This window comes from Ascidia mentula, chromosome 1 (genome assembly GCF_947561715.1).
Source record: "Ascidia mentula chromosome 1, kaAscMent1.1, whole genome shotgun sequence".
Lineage (NCBI taxonomy): Eukaryota > Metazoa > Chordata > Ascidiacea > Phlebobranchia > Ascidiidae > Ascidia > Ascidia mentula.
In genome coordinates, this window is record NC_138566.1 from 4,973,847 (window position 1) to 4,992,113 (window position 18,267).

At 37.2% G+C, this 18,267-nt stretch overlaps 4 protein-coding genes across 4 annotated transcripts; 3 read left to right on the forward strand and 1 right to left on the reverse strand.

The window, feature by feature from the left end:
* Positions 1 to 5,197: 5,197 nt before the first annotated feature.
* On the forward strand, positions 5,198 to 6,356 carry LOC145912296 (uncharacterized). Its single transcript, XM_082999723.1, has 3 exons — positions 5,198 to 5,366; positions 5,571 to 5,730; positions 6,056 to 6,356. Exons 1-3 carry the CDS (start codon positions 5,270 to 5,272, stop codon positions 6,168 to 6,170), a joined length of 372 nt encoding a protein of 123 aa, XP_082855849.1. The 5' UTR covers positions 5,198 to 5,269; the 3' UTR covers positions 6,171 to 6,356.
* Positions 6,357 to 6,459: 103 nt separating this feature from the next.
* On the reverse strand, positions 6,460 to 8,685 carry LOC145906013 (dynein light chain Tctex-type 5-B-like). The gene is made up of 3 exons (XM_082993391.1): positions 8,470 to 8,685; positions 7,852 to 8,068; positions 6,460 to 7,608 (listed from the first exon to the last, which is right to left on the reverse strand). Exons 1-3 carry the CDS (start codon positions 8,601 to 8,603, stop codon positions 7,405 to 7,407), a joined length of 555 nt encoding a protein of 184 aa, XP_082849517.1. The 5' UTR covers positions 8,604 to 8,685; the 3' UTR covers positions 6,460 to 7,404.
* A 1,282-nt stretch (positions 8,686 to 9,967) lies between these two features.
* Positions 9,968 to 12,601, forward strand: LOC145893567 (protein arginine N-methyltransferase 9-like). Its single transcript, XM_082982092.1, has one exon. The coding sequence runs from the start codon at positions 10,054 to 10,056 to the stop codon at positions 12,463 to 12,465; it is 2,412 nt and encodes an 803-aa protein (XP_082838218.1). The 5' UTR covers positions 9,968 to 10,053; the 3' UTR covers positions 12,466 to 12,601.
* LOC145893583 (CDK5 regulatory subunit-associated protein 3-like) lies at positions 12,457 to 16,901 on the forward strand. Its single transcript, XM_082982093.1, has 10 exons — positions 12,457 to 12,696; positions 12,765 to 12,944; positions 13,316 to 13,453; positions 13,545 to 13,771; positions 13,841 to 14,000; positions 14,226 to 14,402; positions 14,527 to 14,655; positions 14,892 to 15,097; positions 15,698 to 15,869; positions 16,546 to 16,901. The coding sequence occupies exons 1-10, from the start codon at positions 12,595 to 12,597 to the stop codon at positions 16,615 to 16,617; spliced, it is 1,563 nt and encodes a 520-aa protein (XP_082838219.1). The 5' UTR covers positions 12,457 to 12,594; the 3' UTR covers positions 16,618 to 16,901.
* The last annotated feature ends 1,366 nt before the right edge of the window (positions 16,902 to 18,267 follow it).

The window sequence follows — 18,267 nt, forward strand, 5'->3', positions numbered from 1 at the left end:
CCAAAAAATGCAAAAAAGTTGCGCCTAAACGTTGCCTGTGATGTCATTAGCACAAGAATGTCTACAAATTTTTTTTATGCGAGCAGTGACGATAAGCGTTGACTAAAGAAATTGTTACCAAAGTGGTCTCCTCGTAATGGTAATTAAATTCAATATTTTTTATTCCAGTGTCAAAAAGTAGGCTATGCTGTACGCAAGAGGCAATATATTGCCTAATATGTCACAGAGATTGATCTGGCAATGTGGCCTGTTTTTGTTTTGGGAAACAAGCCGGAATAAACAAGCCGAGCAGTAGTTTGGAGACCCCAGATCTTTAAGTTAGGAAAGAAAAAGTTCACGTTCTTATTCCTATAATAAATAATCCCTAAAATCCATTTCTATGCTTTTCTGGCATGGCTGTTACAATTCAAACACGAACAAACATATGCCTATGTAGGCTACAGGTAGGGTATATATATATTTTGAATTAGCAATTGTGTATTTGGAGAATTCGTCGGTATCAAAGGTCCTTTGTAAGCATATATTCAATACATTATTATTAGTTGATGGCAATTATTAGCATTAATGAATTCGTATTTGACATGCACAATTTTCAATGAGTTGAATGGCTTTCTGAAGTGCGAAAACTGCAATGTTGATGTAAGTTCAGTTTGGCGTACGCGTCGTTCTTGCAAGTAATGCGTGAGTGGATCAATTAGCAAATTATGTGCTTGCATACGATGTGTGTGTGTGTGATTGTACGTCTACTTTTTTATCAAAATAATTTAGCTGTAGGGGACCTTGACCAAGAGCACATGGCACTCATTTAGAGATCAGGCACACTTTATATAAGTGAGAATCGGATACATCTTGTTATAGGATAAATTACTTTCAGTTTGTGAATGTCGTGTAAGCACTTATTAACGTGTGAGTCACTTTGAACGCTAATGAGAAGTTTTTCAAATAAATCTTTGTCGCTATAGGTGGTATAAAAGAGTGCTTTCGTTATTGGAGAAAACACTGTTTAATGGATTTGATTCACCCCTCCCTGGGCCGGGGATTGTCACGAAGACAGGAAACTGACGACGTAATTCATTTGTCTACAGGGGATAGACAATGACAAGGAAAAGATTTGTTGTGTTTAACGATTCACAGCAGAAAAGCGTTGGTTTAAGCTGAATGAAAATTGTCTAAATCGATAAATAATTCTTGCTAAACTTGGCTACTTAATGAGACCTTTTATATTTTTTGAAGCAAATTCTTTTTTGGGACAGATCTGTGGCCGTAAGTGGAATAAGTGATCCTTTCATGGATTACTTGCAAGAACTGCGTATACTACTAACTGAGCTTTCATCATAATTTACCCATTCGATGTATCCGTCATTCCCCACTCGCCAAAGTGCCGTCAACTTTCAAAACTCGCTTGGCTTCTTTAAAAAACTTAGGCAGATCAAATCGTTGACAAGCTGTCGCGCTTACGAGCAAATCAACGGAATTGCTTTCAATCGGAAGGACTTCAGCCTTGCCAACTTCGTACTTTATGTAATCGTGCTTGTTCACCTTGCGAGCGTGCTGTATCTGGTTGGGGCTAACATCAATTCCAATTATGCTGGTGGAAAACTTCGGTGGCTTGGCCGCTTCCACAGCCGACATCCACCACAACTTTCGGGGCTCTATTACTTGATTTGTTTTCTTCAAAAAACTTCATGACCGCACCCGCAACAAAACTCTGATATTTAGATTGAAAATCCTCGTAGCTTTGGGTAATTTCTTCGCTTTCATAAACCCTAATCATCGTTTCAGTTTTTTCCTTTCCCTTTCGACTCTCTGTTGAAAGATATACATTGTCGAAACCAGAATAACAACCGCTTGCCAAATTTCTTTTACCACCTAAACAGCTAGAAAGTGACGCAGCTTGCAATGGAAATCAAATTCGTACGGTCTCGAAGTATAGACTTGTGACATCCCAAAGACATTTTTTTGTTGAATATTTGTTTGCGGACTCGTTAACAATTCTCGTTGAGGTCTTCACTAACTAACAATGATATCTAAATAACGTAAACAAACCAGAAATATATTAAAAAGTGGATTAAATTCAAGATCGTTCACCACAAATATACAAATTATGTCAAAATAAAAAAAAACTTATAGGCTATTCAGAAACATAGTAACTTAGAGGACGTAAAGGTCTACTTTTTCTGAAAATTTTTTTTGCTTTGTGTCCATGTACGAGGCCGTAACGAGAAAGTGCTCGGCATATTATTTTCCGTATCGAGTTCCTCGCTCGTAAACGCCTCGGTAAAATCAGTTTTATCGAGCTCGGCAATTCAACGAACGAGGAACGTTTCTAAACATATCCGACATGAGCCATGTATCCGACATGCGCCAAGTCTGCCGGCGACATCCTACCTGTCCGATCACAAACATATGCACTTCTGTATATGGAATTTGCAGAGGAAAGAAATCCGAAAACCGACCAAGGTTGTTTGCCATGTACTTAAGCATACGCACCAAGAAAAATCCCCAATCTCTACATGATCTAACAACGTAACCTCTGAAGAATTCACCAGCTACGTCACAATGGATTGTGACAACAGTGCTTTCTCACCGTAACCCCAAATATAAACGGAATTAAAACTGAATGCCCCATAAGCCAAGTTGACAATTTGTTCGATGTGCCTCCACTGGGGCCATAACAACAACTCACTTGTTCGAAAACAAACCAACAAAACACATTAATATTTCTGCAAAATTTTAAATAAAAGATCGTACATACGCTGATCTTCAACCACTCTTTGTGAGTTTTTTTTTGGATATAAACAAGTCAAGTTCAATTACGAAGTTTTAAATTATGAACCTGTTGTTTCCAACTAAATCATTTACAATCAAATTTTACAAAATGCAGTGCATAACTGTTTGCACCTGGTAGGCCTACTTTGGTGTGATTTTTATGGCCAGATTCATATTGTATCATTGAAATTCTGAGTTTTTGGCTTTATGGGTCGCCATACAAATTCACCCAAAAAGAACGAATTGTCTATTATTTGCGCATCAGTACATTGCCAAATCTTGCACAAATTTCCTGCTCTAATCACTTAGGTGTTCAGAACCTGCCGTTACATATTGTAGTTAGTCGTTTACTGTGTTGTATCTTTTAACCAAACCAACGTTTGTATGGCAAAAGGTTGACATGAAAACAATGTTAAAATAAACTGATGATCTGGTTTAGTTGCTAGCCCACAACCACGCTCCAATTAATCTGATGCTGCAAAACATGAACAAAATTTCCATACATTTTATTGTCCTGTATATAGCGTGTAATAACAAACGCAGCATCAAATAAATAATTTTCATTGTTTGTAAATAGTGTATCAGTATTTCCGCACAGGGATATACCCAAAATTAACGATTTTTAAGTCGGATACATCGATATAATTGCAGTATATATGTTGTAGTTGTTGGTTATAGCCCTAATATTTTTTCATTTTTCCTATTTATTTTATTTGAGGGGGTGCTCGGCGAATAACGAAAAAATAAAATGAACAAAGGAAACTAGCGCTAAAAAAAGATAGACAAGGTATTTACAATATAAACAGAAAAAAGGCGCAAATCAAGAGGAGAATTACACATCAGTTAAATGGAGGAGAAGAAAGCGCTAAGAAAGGGGTACACTCTGTGGGATCCTTTTTTGTTTACTTTTTAAAAAATCTACGGCATTATGGTCAGTGCCAGAGAAGAGGGTCTGGCCATGTCCGCATTAACCAGAGTTTCAAGTTGAGCGATTGTCGGAAGGATAGGGTCATTTTTCTGAGGATGTTTTTTGCAGCATTGGGATTTTTGAATTTAATTTCGGGTTTTCCATATTTTGTAGGTAAGGGTGGTTAAGAGTTCAAATAATAGTAAGTGCTCGGTGCTCGGGTGTTTTATCGTTCAGGAGTTAGGACAAATGAAAAAATGAAAATAAGTAGCAATATTCCCCCAACAATTATGCTGTTTTTCGCTGGCACATTGGATTGTGGTTTTATGGAAGGTGCCGTAGGTTTTAAAGTAGATTAACACGGGAGCAGTTTTATAAGATGCGCTAATAAGTTGTTTGCTATATACTCAGCAGGGTGCGTGTTGCGGACGCTGTAGAAACGTCATCATTTCCTAACGGATGTATTTGTATTCAGTCGACTGCTTTAAAGTTAAAGTGACAACATTCGTTTGATTCGCTTGTTTTCCAACAAGTGAGTTGCTGTTACGTCCCAGTGGAGGCACATCGAAAAAATTGTCAACTTGGCTCATTGGGCATTAATTTTAAATTCGTTTATGTATGGGTATCGGTTAGGTTTATTGGAGCGGTGTAATCTCTTGCTTCAAACTCCTTCGCTGGTGAATTCGTTAGAGGTTAGATTATGTATAGCTTGGGGATTTTCCTCAGCGCGTATGTTCAAGTCCATGGTAAACAACCTCGGTCACATCAGGTACAGAATACGTCGCAGCGTTGTCTTGATATTAGGCCATACCAGTAGTCGAATCTTTCGTTTACCAATTCCTACATAATGGCCCCTAACACAGACGTATATGACTTCTGTAAAATGCTTTAGCATCTTACAAACTGACAGCGTGATGCAGTTAAACCGCATCAACCACCTTGCAATTGAACACCCTAAACATAATTTGCATAAAATGAGGAAAAATCTATAATCTACATATAAACTGAAAGCGTTTTTCTTCACAATATAAATACTACATACAGAACTGCATATGCTTGTGAACTGACAGGATGGATGTGGGCGGCTGCCTTTACGTTGCACATGTCGGATATGGTCTGGTAAACAAACAGGCCTGGTGAAAATCGCTCATCAATGTTTTACCAAATTCGTTAAGGTAACAGCAAACAAGGGACGGTCGAGACTTATATCACAAGGCGTACGCCTATGTGGTAAGGCTGAATCGGAGCTATATTTTTACGAGCTATTCTTATGGCTAACAGCACGTAACTTATAGGTAAAAGGAAGTTGACTAAGGTTATGGTTACGTATAGAGCAGGGTAGAATCGTGCTGAAAACTTAATTACTCAGTAGGTCTAGACGTTTTTTAGGCTGTTAACTTCAAAGACAGGTTTTTTATATGTTAGACTGTATTTAACGAATGTCTATAAATCTTACTAACGCAGTTTGTACGCATTTGCTACTGTGTGGTACCTTTGAAAACATCATTTGTACAACAGAAAATAACACGTTACGAAAAAGCGTTAAATTTTCACTTGAGTTGTTCAGGTGCTTCTGGTGCGTTTCTCTGAACGATGAAAACTACTTCCATAAAACGTTATGGTCGTTGTAAATGGATGGCCATACTGTGTCTTGTATTTCTCGCCATGACGATTGGTTTCATCATTCCGGGTACGATCGACTACTTCTAACTTAACAGTATACAATCGATAGTATATAGTAGCACCACGCAATATAGTTACACTGTCAAGTTAGTCCAAAATTACGTTGATGACCAAATACCTCTGTTTTGACTGTAGCGCCCCGCAAAAGTGTTGGAATTAACACACAAGTAGTGATTTTTCCTTTATATCTAGAATTATTGTGTTTTGGCAGGAATACTTGGAGTAGCTGGTCTCAACCCTTACAACGACACACTGCTGTACCTTGCATTGATAGATTTAGTTTTCGCTGGAATTTTCTTTACTGGTTGGATTACATGTCAAATCGAGTGCGAAGATTTGCCCGAAACAAAACGGCGTATGTCCTACATCAGGTAGGTGTCCGGCGCCATATAAAATATGAAATACACTTCCATGGTGATAGTTACGCGAAAAGAAACCTTTTCCGTTGCGTAAACGTATTCAAAAATATTTAAACTTGTCACGAGAGGGTTTAGCATAAACGAGGTGATAGCTCTGCGGTTAGATTTATCTAGGAGCCCTTAAGGGAAAAGAGGTGAGTGACCCTTAATGCAAGCGAGGGTGACAGCCGTGGGACCCGTGAAAGAAACAATTGACCTACACAGCCGGTGTTTGTGTGTGCGATATAGTTACTAATGATCCTATTGCTTTTGATAATATTTTCTTTATTGTTTGCAGGGCGCCATTGAACAGGCATGGCTCACTCTCCAGTCAAGGCAGCTCGGTTGCATCCACCTCATCACATCAAGCAATTAAATTGTCCACTGTTAACGAAGTGTCTCATCTGTCCTAATCAAGCTAGTGCAGTATTTTATTTCTTGTTTTTTTCCTCTTCATAATTTTCTTTCAGATATGCCAATCATTGTTGTTGCCTGATTTGATTTTTGTTAATTTTGTAATGTCTTTTTTATGTGCAAGAATTCTTCCACTTTTTTCTACTGCGTCTTCTACAGATTTGAACGAGAAGAAAACAATACATAGTGAGAAATAATGATGACTAGCCCAGAAAAAAACAATGTGCAAATAATACTTTATTCCTGAAAAGCAACTCGTTTTATGTCAGCTCGTCTGTCATAAACACTTTAAATATGTTTTGCCTAAAGAGGCATCAAAGAAAAACAAACAGAAATACAATAAAATGATTTTAATTTGTTCAAATGGAAAACAAGTAATTACACTAATAAATGACACAATTGATGTTATTAGAATCGTGATAAAAGTGCACATGAACTGGAATGAACTGAAAATACAATTTTTACTGATTTTTTATCAGAAAGAAAAACAGATGCTAATGGAATCTAAATTTGGATTGAACAATGTTGCATCTTTCAATTAGTAAAAATTCCTTGTAAAATCACTCTAATGAAACAACTTAGCAGGCACACATTGGGGACAATTTCTGAATGTCCCTCTTTTAGTTCACAACCAGAACGAAAATATAAATTAAAAAATCTATGTGAGCATACGAATTCATGATTAATGTAATGACTCCTAAACAAAAGAAAAAACAAAATTTAGCTCAATTGAACTTAACTATAATGTGCTTCTTCTAATAGGTGAATGTTAGCAATAGTAAAGCTCTGGTAAATTCAAACAGTTAGTTTTTAGGTGTCGAAGAAAATAGGAAACGATCTACAAGGTAATTCACAATGTACACTCAACTCTGGTAAAAAAAAAACAGTTAATCACTCATTTATGACCATTTAAAACAATCTATGTACATACAAAACTTAAAACAACTCATTTTAGTGCAAAGGGTAGATTGGAAATAGTACGAAATGTCAGGGCTTCGCAAACTTAAAACAGTAGAACACAGTAAAAAAGTCGTTTAAATCTAGTACATGTTTGAGATGTTAGGTAATAAATCATACCTTTCCCAAACACAGCACTAAAAACTTGATTAAAAGTAAGACATATATAAGTTGGGTTAATATTAATCACAGATTATTTCATCTCTGAAAAAGATGTTCGGGTAAGGTAGAAGGTAACACGTTTGCAAATCCAAATTTAGAAATCGTTTAGTCACTTCATTCAAAGTAAACCCCATACACAGAGGCCACAGCAAACAGTGAGTGGTTTTTGTATTCACAAGACGAGTAAGTATCAAACTTGGCATTCCACAAACACCTACTTCCAATTCTCAAACCTTGGTCGTTCACCTGTCCTAAGTGGATCAAACAAATGATTTTGTATCTTGGAATTGCCATCTCCTTCACTTTCGCCTTGACATCCTGAAAACATGATATGTTGTGACTGAAATTGGGCAAAAAGTAAAAATATTCAGTTGGTGAGTCGGTTTTGACGAATGCTCATTTGATTCAATACAAAAAGGCTCTTCGGGCTATAAAACAAAATTCCAATAATAAATATCAACGTTTATTTTGCTATAAATATTAATGCTTGTTTTAAAACTGCAATACAATGGGCAATTGGGCACTCATAGCAAGAAGATTTAGTTATTTTTGAAATCTTACATCAGATATGGTTTTAGTCATTTTGCGACAGAACTCTGGGTCGTACTGTTCATCCCGCAAATGCTGATCAAGCACCTCCTCCATCATATCCTCGATGGCCTTCACTGGGAACCTGACTTTTGGTTCTAGTTGAAATGTGTTCTCTAATTGAACTGCTGGTTTCATGAAGAAATCTTCATCGTGTGGCTGATCCATGTATGAGACAGTACTAACAGATCTGTATAGAAAAACAGACTTGATCTTGGTGCTACCATCCATGTGTTCACATCTTGGCTCATTTCAAATAAAATGATTGTATTTATGTTCCAGATTGGAAAGTTTGTTATTTGCATTGGGGATTGTTTCGACGATCGTTAATTGCGCGGACAATGCACGGAAGATTGCAACGTTTTTGTATGTCAATGCATCAGCTAATTTTTATTTCGCGGATTATCGGTAAATTTTCATAAAAGTCATTTTTTCCAATCTGGTTTACGTTGTAGTTTTCCATGAATTGATTTCACTACACTTAATCAAAACTTTTTGTTTGTCCAGGAAAAGGTGATAGGTTTAATACAATATATTCAGTGCCAAATTTCACACTAAAACCTAAACTAGGTAAAAAATTAAAATTCTCACGGAGCATATCCTCTTTGCTTTCGTGATTGATGTTCAGTTCCACCACTCATAGCAGAAGAAACACTCCCAGTTCTCTTCTTTAAAAGCTTTGCTGCTTTGGCCTGGGCCAAGTCATGTGCCCTTGGTTCTGACATGCTTAAGGACTTTGTCGAATTCCTATTTCATACTGGTTACATGCAACAATAGAACTACGATCTGTGGGTTTACCAAACATTGTAAAAGAGTACTCATGCACGTGAACGTAAAATAAAAAAACTCCCAAAAAATACATAGTTGCACCTTGCACATTTTATTTACTTACAAACGGTTAGTTTTGAAAATGTTAACAAAATAAACATACTTTTACGACATTATACAACATTTACCTACAAACCAAAGTGTAATATTTCATTTCCAAAATACATGTTTTTGGATAATTTAGACATTTGTTCGGTTTCCACTGTTTAATAATTCCTGATCAGTCCAGATATACGGACAATAACAACCAAATAAACTTAAAAATCTTGATATAAAAGAAGACAATAATAATTATAAAACCAATTGTCATTTATTTTGAAACAAATACATCACGTTTTGTTAAGTTAATAAGTAATTTTTAATTTGATAGGGGATCTTGTGGTCATGGACTATCGCCGAATTTTGCAATCATAGTTACAAGTACTCATTCATTGTAGCTGTTACATAGCTATTATTTTTGATACAAAAGTTGTAAAAACAACAGAACGCCAATAATTTATTTTCAGAATCACCATAGTGAAATATGGAATCATACAATAAACTAAATAAAGAAGTCATGATGCAAACATAATTAATTTTTAAAGATCAACAGTTTTGTTTTCTCCCTGACCTTCATGTAGGCTAGCTATCATGCTTTCTCGTCATCCCTAATATAGGCATATTGTATACGTGGTTATGATATATTGCTGTAAGTATACTATGATTTTACTATTATTAACTAAACCATTGTGTAGCAATTAGGGCACTAGACGAGCGGATATAGCGTGCTGCGCGAAAATCAATTTTAAAACAATCTATTTGTCATTTGAGTGTTCTTTTTCAGTGTTATAGCATAAGCTGGGGGGCGATGGTTAAATCAGTCCCTCTTGGACCCACCCCTGCATTGTCGTAGATTTAAAGAATTCAGAACAACTGCATTTGGAAATTTTTTTTGTGCAGCGTGGTGAAATTCGTCAAGGTTCGTTGCGTTTTGCGTAAAACAACACCACAAGGAAAGTGCTTGAACGTAATCGCGCAAATCGGTCGGTTTTATCTTGTGTTACCGTGTTACGCATCTTTTAGTTTTAGTTAGTGAACTTGCATACAGCAGCGACAAATAAACGTGTCGAAGTTTTCTTTTTGTTTAAAACTATTGCATGTTGATGTGCACATGTTTTCCAATCCTGTCCCAATTATTTTTTTGTCAGCATATTTGGTTTGAAGTGTTCATGCAATTTATGCTGGTCAACTTTTTTAATAAGTTTGTATCCTAAAGGTCTGACTTGTTTGTGTCATTGAAATTTGCTGTAAATGTGATAATGTTTGTGATCTGGTTATAGAACAGCTAAATGTTCTCACGTTATTGCTATGGAACAAGCAGTAAGTCTCTATTTAAGTGAGGCCAAAGCAAATTTGTCTAGTAACAACTATGGAAGAGCATATGCATTTTTCCTGCTTGTTCTGAAACTCAACCCAAATGTAAAAAGAGGAATTAAAGATGACTTTGGCAAAGCATGGGAGGCATGGAGTCAAGAACTTCTCCAACTCAACAGGGCACAAGATTTGTTTTCAATGTATGAGCAAGGATGTGAGGCTTTTATGGACTCTGAAGCTTTGCATTTGAACATGGGCTGCTGTTTATATCATTTGGAGATGAAATTTGAGGCGGTTGGCATGTTTCGAAGGACTTTGCTGCTAAATGAAAACTCTCATGAAGCTTTGGTTAATATGGAAAATGCTTGTCGGGGACTAGTAGATAGTTGGCACTTTGCAATGCTAAATGATTTGAAACGTAATGACACATTCAACAATGCAATAAGGGATGCATTAAATTCAATTGATTGGGATAACTGTATACTGGACATTGGCTCCGGCACAGGTCTTTTAGGTATGTTTGCCGTAAAAAATGGTGCAGCCAAAGTACATTGTTGTGAAATATCCGAGGTAATGCATAGTGTTGCAGAGGAATGCATTGAAGTCAATGATATGGAACCTCAAATTGTTCCAATTCATTCTGATTCAACCAAACTTTCAGTCGCTTCTGGGACAAGTACAAACAGTAAAGGTTTTTTACCAGAACGGGCAACATTAGTTATATCTGAAATTGTGGATGCTGGATTGTTTGGAGAAGGCATTGTAGATGCTGTTAACCATGCGTGGAAAAATCTACTGTTGCCTCCAACAGATGGTGGTATGGTGATACCACATTCAGCCAGCGTGTACTGTGCACTGGTTGAATGTGATGCATTGCGGAACAAGCACAACACCACAGAAATGCCGTTCTTGCAAAATGTTTTGATCACAAGTGGAGTTGGCCATGATGTGGGAAAAAGCAAATCTGAAGAGGATGCAAACCGTTGTCAATCATTCATGAAATGCACGTGCGAAAGTGAGCCGTACTCTTCAGAACGAATTAAAAATTTTTCACACAAGGTTATGTCTGAGCCATGCAAACTACTGGACATAAATTTTAATGACCCTGACCTGCTGGAAAACATTGCAACCGGTCACCATTTGCCACTTTCTATCGATTTTCACAACTTGCAAAAAGGAAAGGTCGATGCACTGGTAATGTGGTTTCACCTGAATTTAGATGCAGACAAAAAGCATGTTATCAACACTGAAATTGCCTCTGAATTTTGCTGGGATCAAGCAGTATATCCCATCCGATCCTATGTTATTGTGGATACTGAAGATAGCGGCTCCAATGTGAATTTGCAACGACTGAGCATACAAGAAAGTGATATTTTACGACTGCATTTTACTGCCCACGTTGATAGGCTTCAATTAGAAAGCATTGACAAACTTAGTTTTGACAAGCAATGTTCCAAATCCTACTCACAGATCTTGTCAAATGTTTTGCTGAAAGAAAAACCATATAATCAAGATTTTGTGCATGTCACTTTGCCAGAAGTGCAGGTTATGAGGTGTAATGACACTGTATATAGCAATATGTACTTCAAGGCAATTTGCCAGTATGCTACACACAAAGAGGTGTCTGTACTTGACATATCAAATGGGTTTGATTTGAATGCATTCAAGCTTTGTAAAACTCTTTCTGGAAAAATTACTGTAGCTAAACACTGCCAAAGTAAGCAAATTCGTGAAGCTTATGAACATATTGCTGTCAGAAACAATATGAATAACATCACCTTTACAGATGCGAGCACTACAGTTGCCAGAAATGTGAAATTTGACATTGTTCTGTCAGATTTAATTGAGCCTAGTGGACTTATTTCACCAAATGCCTTGGTATCCTTGGCAGAAGCAAAATCTTTTCTGAAAAGTGAAGGGTTTGTTGTTCCAAAGGAGATTTCTGTTAATGTTTGTTGCATCAGTTCAACAGAACTTCTGCAGAAATGTATGGTTACATCCGATGAAAACACGCTGGATTTAAAAATTGCTCAATCTATCAATCATTTTCGTGTATCTGTACACAGTGACTTGGACATGCATACCCTTGACTATACACGATTAACAGGTGCTGAGGAAGGATTAAAACTCAATTTAAACCAACATTTTGACACTGAAAATATCAAACATAGCATTGTGTGCAAAGTTAATGCATCTGGAATAGTGCATGCAATTTTGTTTTGGTTTTCAATAAATATTTGTGACAATGAGTGTATCGACACAAGTAATCCTAAAAATCACTGGCTACAGGCTGCATATGTTTTGCCAAAAAATAAACAATTAACTGTTAATGAAGGTGATGAGTTGGTGGTCTCCACAACCCTTTATAATGACTCACTGCTTTTCACAGTATCCTCATATGGTTGAACTCATGTTTTTGGCGCCCAATTATTTGTGTTGATTTGTTTTTAAATGTTTTTTTACATTCAAACATTTGTAGTCTATAGAAATCGTGTAGATTTCCACCTATAGCTGAGATACCTGCTTTATCTAGCTATGGATGAGGAGCAAATACCAATTGACATTCAGTGCAATAAGTTGGTTGACTGGCTTATTGATAGAAGGCATTGTAACATCAAATGGCAAACTGCTGCTGAGGTATGCTCATGACAATTGAATTTTGTCATAAATTTTGGTTTCCTATTATGGGCCTCAACTTTTTGCAGGTTGTCAAAAACAAAATAGTTGATGCACTGAAAGATATGCCAAACACCAAAGAAATGAGGGACTTATTGGAAGGATCCTGTTTTCATTATTTCAAATGCTGCAAAATTGTCGAGGTACTGAAAGACACAGAGAAGGACACCAAAAATATTTTCGGTCGATACTCTTCACAAAGAATGAAGGTGTGTAATTTTTTGTCCCACTTGCAGTAATCCAATCTGCAGAGTATGGCAGTTGCACCCGCAAGTTTTTCTTAACCTTTTTTTGTTTGCATGCCAATTTTTTTTGACTGCACGTGTAAATTTTTCGGCAAGCGAATGTCTAAACATAAAAAAATTAACAGAAAGACGTTTTTATCGTTTTCGTTGCACTCTTAGGGGTCCTGCATGCGCGCACGCAAAAAGATTTAGTCTTGCATGCCTGAGATCTCGTCGAGAACTGCTATATTCTGCAGACTGGGCAGTAATGACCTTGTTTCACCTGGAACAAAAGTGTTGTGTTTCACTAAAACAAATGTTTTTTAAACTGGGCTTTTATACCATTATTCTCTTAGGACTGGCAGGAAATTATCAAGTTGTATGAAAAAGAAAACCTCCACATTGCTGAGTTATCGAGTCGACTTCTGAGAAATCTCAACTACGAAATTCCTGCAGTTAAAAAACAAAAGACAAAATGTGATCAAGTCAGAGAGGTACATAAACAATTTAGTACTCCACAAACAATACATGCAAAGTTGTTACTGATCTGGTGACCAAAGTTACAAATTTGCATCTTTATTTAAGGAGTGCAGGAAAAAGATTCAGGACTGCGACCGCAACACTAATGAAGCAAAGCGTCTTTATGTGGAGGAATGCAAAAAAGTTGGCATTGAGGGAACAAATGTTCGACGGGAGTTGCTCGAACTTGTTCAAGACCTTCCACAACAATTAAGTGCCATCGCCGAGCAATGCAAAGGCCTCCTTCCAGTGTTGGAGTACTATGTTGCATTTGTGGAGTTTTCATTGGGAAAGTATGTGCATTCCATTTCACAATAGCTCCTTACATGATTTGGGAATTCACTTTTTGTATGTTTGTTTAGCGACAAATTTTCTGAAACTATTTCACCCTTGATTCGACACATTGTCAAGTATGGAAATACGACTATTTATCAGTGGAACACTGGATCAGTGCCAGACAAAGTGATCAGAAAAGATTGTATGGAGATGGAAGTGGAGGACAACGATGCTGATGATGGAGAGGTTGGTTTAAAAGGGTGGATTTATTCAGCAAAAAATAGAAAAAAAACAGTATATATATTAATTATGAATGTCCTTCATGGAGATATTGTAAATAATTATATGTAAAACTATCTTGTTTTGTATATTCATAAAACTTATTTTTAGTCAGAAAAATGAGTGTGAAACCAGTCATTTTCTTCATGAGTACCCACATTTTTTTAGCTATTGTACTATGTTTATCAACAGATTGACTGGGGTAATGTTGTTGATGTCCCACAAGAAACGGAAGATGTGATTGATTTTGGCATTGATAACATTGACATCGTTGTTGAAAACTCTGGGGAAGAAACTAATGGGAATTCAGAGGACAATGGATTCGAAATTGTGACACAAGACGAAACAAAAAATTGGGAAATAGAAGAGGTATATACACATATCATTATTAAAACATGTGGAAAAACTTACCAAGCTTTGTCCAAAACAGTTTTATTTAGCTTCTCAGCAGCTCCATTTCAAGTGTGATTTAAAACCTGTAATTTTACTTTAGGTGAGTGTTTTGGATGTACCAAATGGTAGTAAGCTTTCTGCTAATGACAAAGTCGCAGAGGGAAATAATGCCTTGAATATTATGGAGTTTGCCGGTACCAGAACACAGCTCACCAACGAGTTAATGGAGGTGGGATTAATGGACTTTTTATGCAGTGTTTATTGTTGTGTCTGCTATATCATGTATCACTTAAAATGTTCACAGCAAGAGAAATAGATTGTTATCCACAAATGTTTTTTGTGGCTCTTTTTCTACTTAAAAATTATCACGTGCAAAATTTACGACTACAGACTACTACAAACCGATTTCTACTGGTGTGCTGTGGTTTCTTTAAAGTTTAAACCTAATCAACCACTGACTTACAGTTGAGCGGATTTTTGAGTCAACGCCTGGTCGAAACGAAGGGTGAGGCCGACCTATTAGCAATCAACCAATTCCAAACTGCTCCCCCTATTCTACAACTGACGTCTGTGAACGAGCTTGAAAGCATGCTGAGCAGTGTTACAGATATCTACAATCAACTACACACTACCAAAATGTCACATCTGTGCCGGATTCTCGATTCGCCGAGGTAATTTTCATCTCTTAACCAGGCTTAGTGGGTAATGAAATAAAAAACTGATTCTAGAGTTCGACGAATTAGCGTAAAATGTGTCCGTTTGTTCTAATCCAAGTAAGCAGTAATTTCAGTTCTTATCTAATTTCAATTTTTTTTTATGAAAATGCTTTTTTGTTCAAATCCCTTTATATTTCGGCCGAGTTTTTTACCAACACAGGCAAATTGCAAAGCTAATAACGAGCCGAACTTGGCCTATATTTCTTTTCCGTTCTCATTCTTCCAAGAATTTATTCCAAAAGAGCACGAAATGAACTTGATTTGTTGGTGATAAACGACAATTTTATGTCGTATGTCGCTTTGCGTTGCATTAAGATTCACCTATACTATACCCCGCTCTTGCATTTCTATACGTCAACAGAGGTTTATCTATTAAACTCATTAGCCCAAGGTTTGGGCACAAAAACTACAATTTAACTTTACCCACTTATGTTCAGTTTACGTTTAAGGGCAGCTTATATGAATTTTACTAACTTCCCATGCGCCGTATTAGGTAAATACGGTAATCAACAGTATGCCGTGTTCGTCCATAATGAAGTTTACGTTTTGCATCAGGTTTGTGGACCGACTTACTGAAAATCTGGCACGGCATCATCAGCTGACGAAGAAATATGAAAACCAAATCCGGATGTACGAGCAGAGAACACAGGAGGCCGATGCCGAACAAATAACTTTACATCCTAAGTTGGATCTCCTTGTGAAGGAAACTAAAGAATGGCAGAAACTGGTAAATATTTGCTCTAACCCATGGCTTCCCATACCTTTTCCCTCGCGACTCCTTATTATAGGTTGAAATTTCACTTACCGCTCAGTAATATTTGGATATTTTATTGCAAAAGTTAGTTATAATCATACACTAAAAATTTCTCAGGAGGGGCGCACTTTATGGTATAATATAACTAAATGTTGTACTTTTTGTGGCACCCAAAAAGTCGGTGTGCGACCACCAGTTTGGGGAACCCTGCTTTATCCAACAAACTGTAGGTGGATATTTCAGGTATTAGTTTGACGAATGATTATTCCCGATAAAAAAGTTTGCCGTTAGATAGCGCTGGTGGGCAGTAATTCCTGGACCGAATAAAAACCTGATTAACATTGGTGAACAGCAATTCCTGGCTTTGAATCTTCGCGTGTTTTCAATATGTGAAAGACACAGTGGAATTTTGTTAAAAATTAGACAAAGCGCCAGTTACGCAAAAACGTGTGCTGGACCTGAATTGATATTTAAGTTCATATATTGTTGCTATTGACATTGATGTTTTAAAAGAGGCGCCACTGCCTTCTTATTATGTGTGTAAAGTAACTATTTTTACTCCTCGTGGTTTCCATATGCTTGACTGTTTCCCATGCTTGCTGTGCGAGCGCCACCTCGCGGTTTATAATTCCGTTTGTTTTGTTCCCAGATCGAATCTGAAATTTCACCTCGTTATAAAAACCGACCGGTGCATCTTCTCGGCGCCATCAACATGCTGTAGTTACGTCAGTTAAAGAAGGTTTGCTTGCCCTTTTTGAGGTCTGCCTTTTAAACAAGTACAAGTATACCATCTACCAGGAAGACTTTATTTGTGTGACGCTGGTCCTTGAACTGGAATTACGGAGTAATTTATGGTGTGGAAATTAAGATTTTATCGGGTGCCTTTATTGCAGTTTTCATGAGTGGAAAAGTATTTGCTGTGCAATATTTCGCGCCTTTGCTTATTTTTCGTGAAAAACGCTTCCTTTTTTGTTTGTGTTTTTTTTTGCAATAAATGATATGATAGGAGGTATTGTAAGAGTTGCGTTGTTGCTTCTCTACCGCTGGTACCGGCCCGTGTTAATTTTTTGGAAGAGGTCAGCAGCAAATTTTGTAATAGCTTTAGTTTTTCTGATGCAAAATGCATACTTTTTCCTAATTTTACTGGTCCTCCGGTTGAAACCCTGATATTTTTACACGTATAAATTCGAGGGACACTGAAACACTAGCGTTTGTAAAGTGAAGCGTAACCTCAGGTATGGACTTATATAGAATCTCAGCCTAAAGCAGGGGTCTAAAATTTGCAGAGGAACTAAGCTATTTAGAGAATCTTTCCTAATGATAGTTTTCTTAAGCGTTTGCTTTGATTATGAATAGTTCCATTGCTGAACAGTAAGTTGTCAACTTCAAAGTGTACCGTAGTAAAAACGAAGTGAATAATAAAGGGTTCACACAAACGGACAATCCATACTGCGGTACCGCATGCTGTATGACGTAACCATAGTTTTGATTTATGAAGAAAACTTCAAGCCTTACAAAGCAAGTTATACCGTTCGTAACACAACTATCTTTCCACCTGGTTGGCCATACCTTTGATGGCCATTTCAACACGCAGATAATATGTGTTGGGCATCAAACGAGCATTGCAGAATAAAATCCCTCCGTTTAATCGGCTCTCGACGTGTTGTGATTGGAGTATCGTCGAAAATAATGCCCCGACATCTTCGTACTCGCTAATAGTGCCACCAAAGTGTGATGTCGTCAGTTCTCGCTTTGTGTTCAAGTCTTCCGAGACGAGAATCGTTTACCTCTCATGACAGGACGGAATGAGCAGGTGCCGATACCGCATTCACCATTTGGGATGGGCCAGTGTTATATCACCTTATTGCTGCACTGAGTAAACACGAGGACCCGCTTTCGGATGATTTCGGCTGCTCGCTTTAATACCATCAAGCTGATTGTTCCATCATTATTCAAAGAATTTCGCATAAGGCTGTTTTAGTCGTATTTCGTGTTGTCCGCGTCATATCATCAAATCAACTACTTTTTGCGTTCCTTGTAAAACTGAGTCTGAGATAAGGCCAAAAATAAACAAATTTTTTTTCGCATTTCAAGTCAAGTTACCGCATTTTTTGAGCATAGAAATCGCGTAAGAACGGAAACAGCAGCGAATTCACAATTAATAGTTTTCTCGCCTCGGTTAAACATTTTCTTGTGTAGAAGTGAGGATCTCTACAACATTAACACCTGCATTGCCAGAATCTTTACCAGCATTAAAACGACGGCAAGTCATTTCTCAATGAGGCAGCTCCGGCAACCACTTAGACAAACAGGAATCACGCAAAGACAACATTGTTCCTGACGGTAAGTGCCGCTAACTTGTCATAACGGA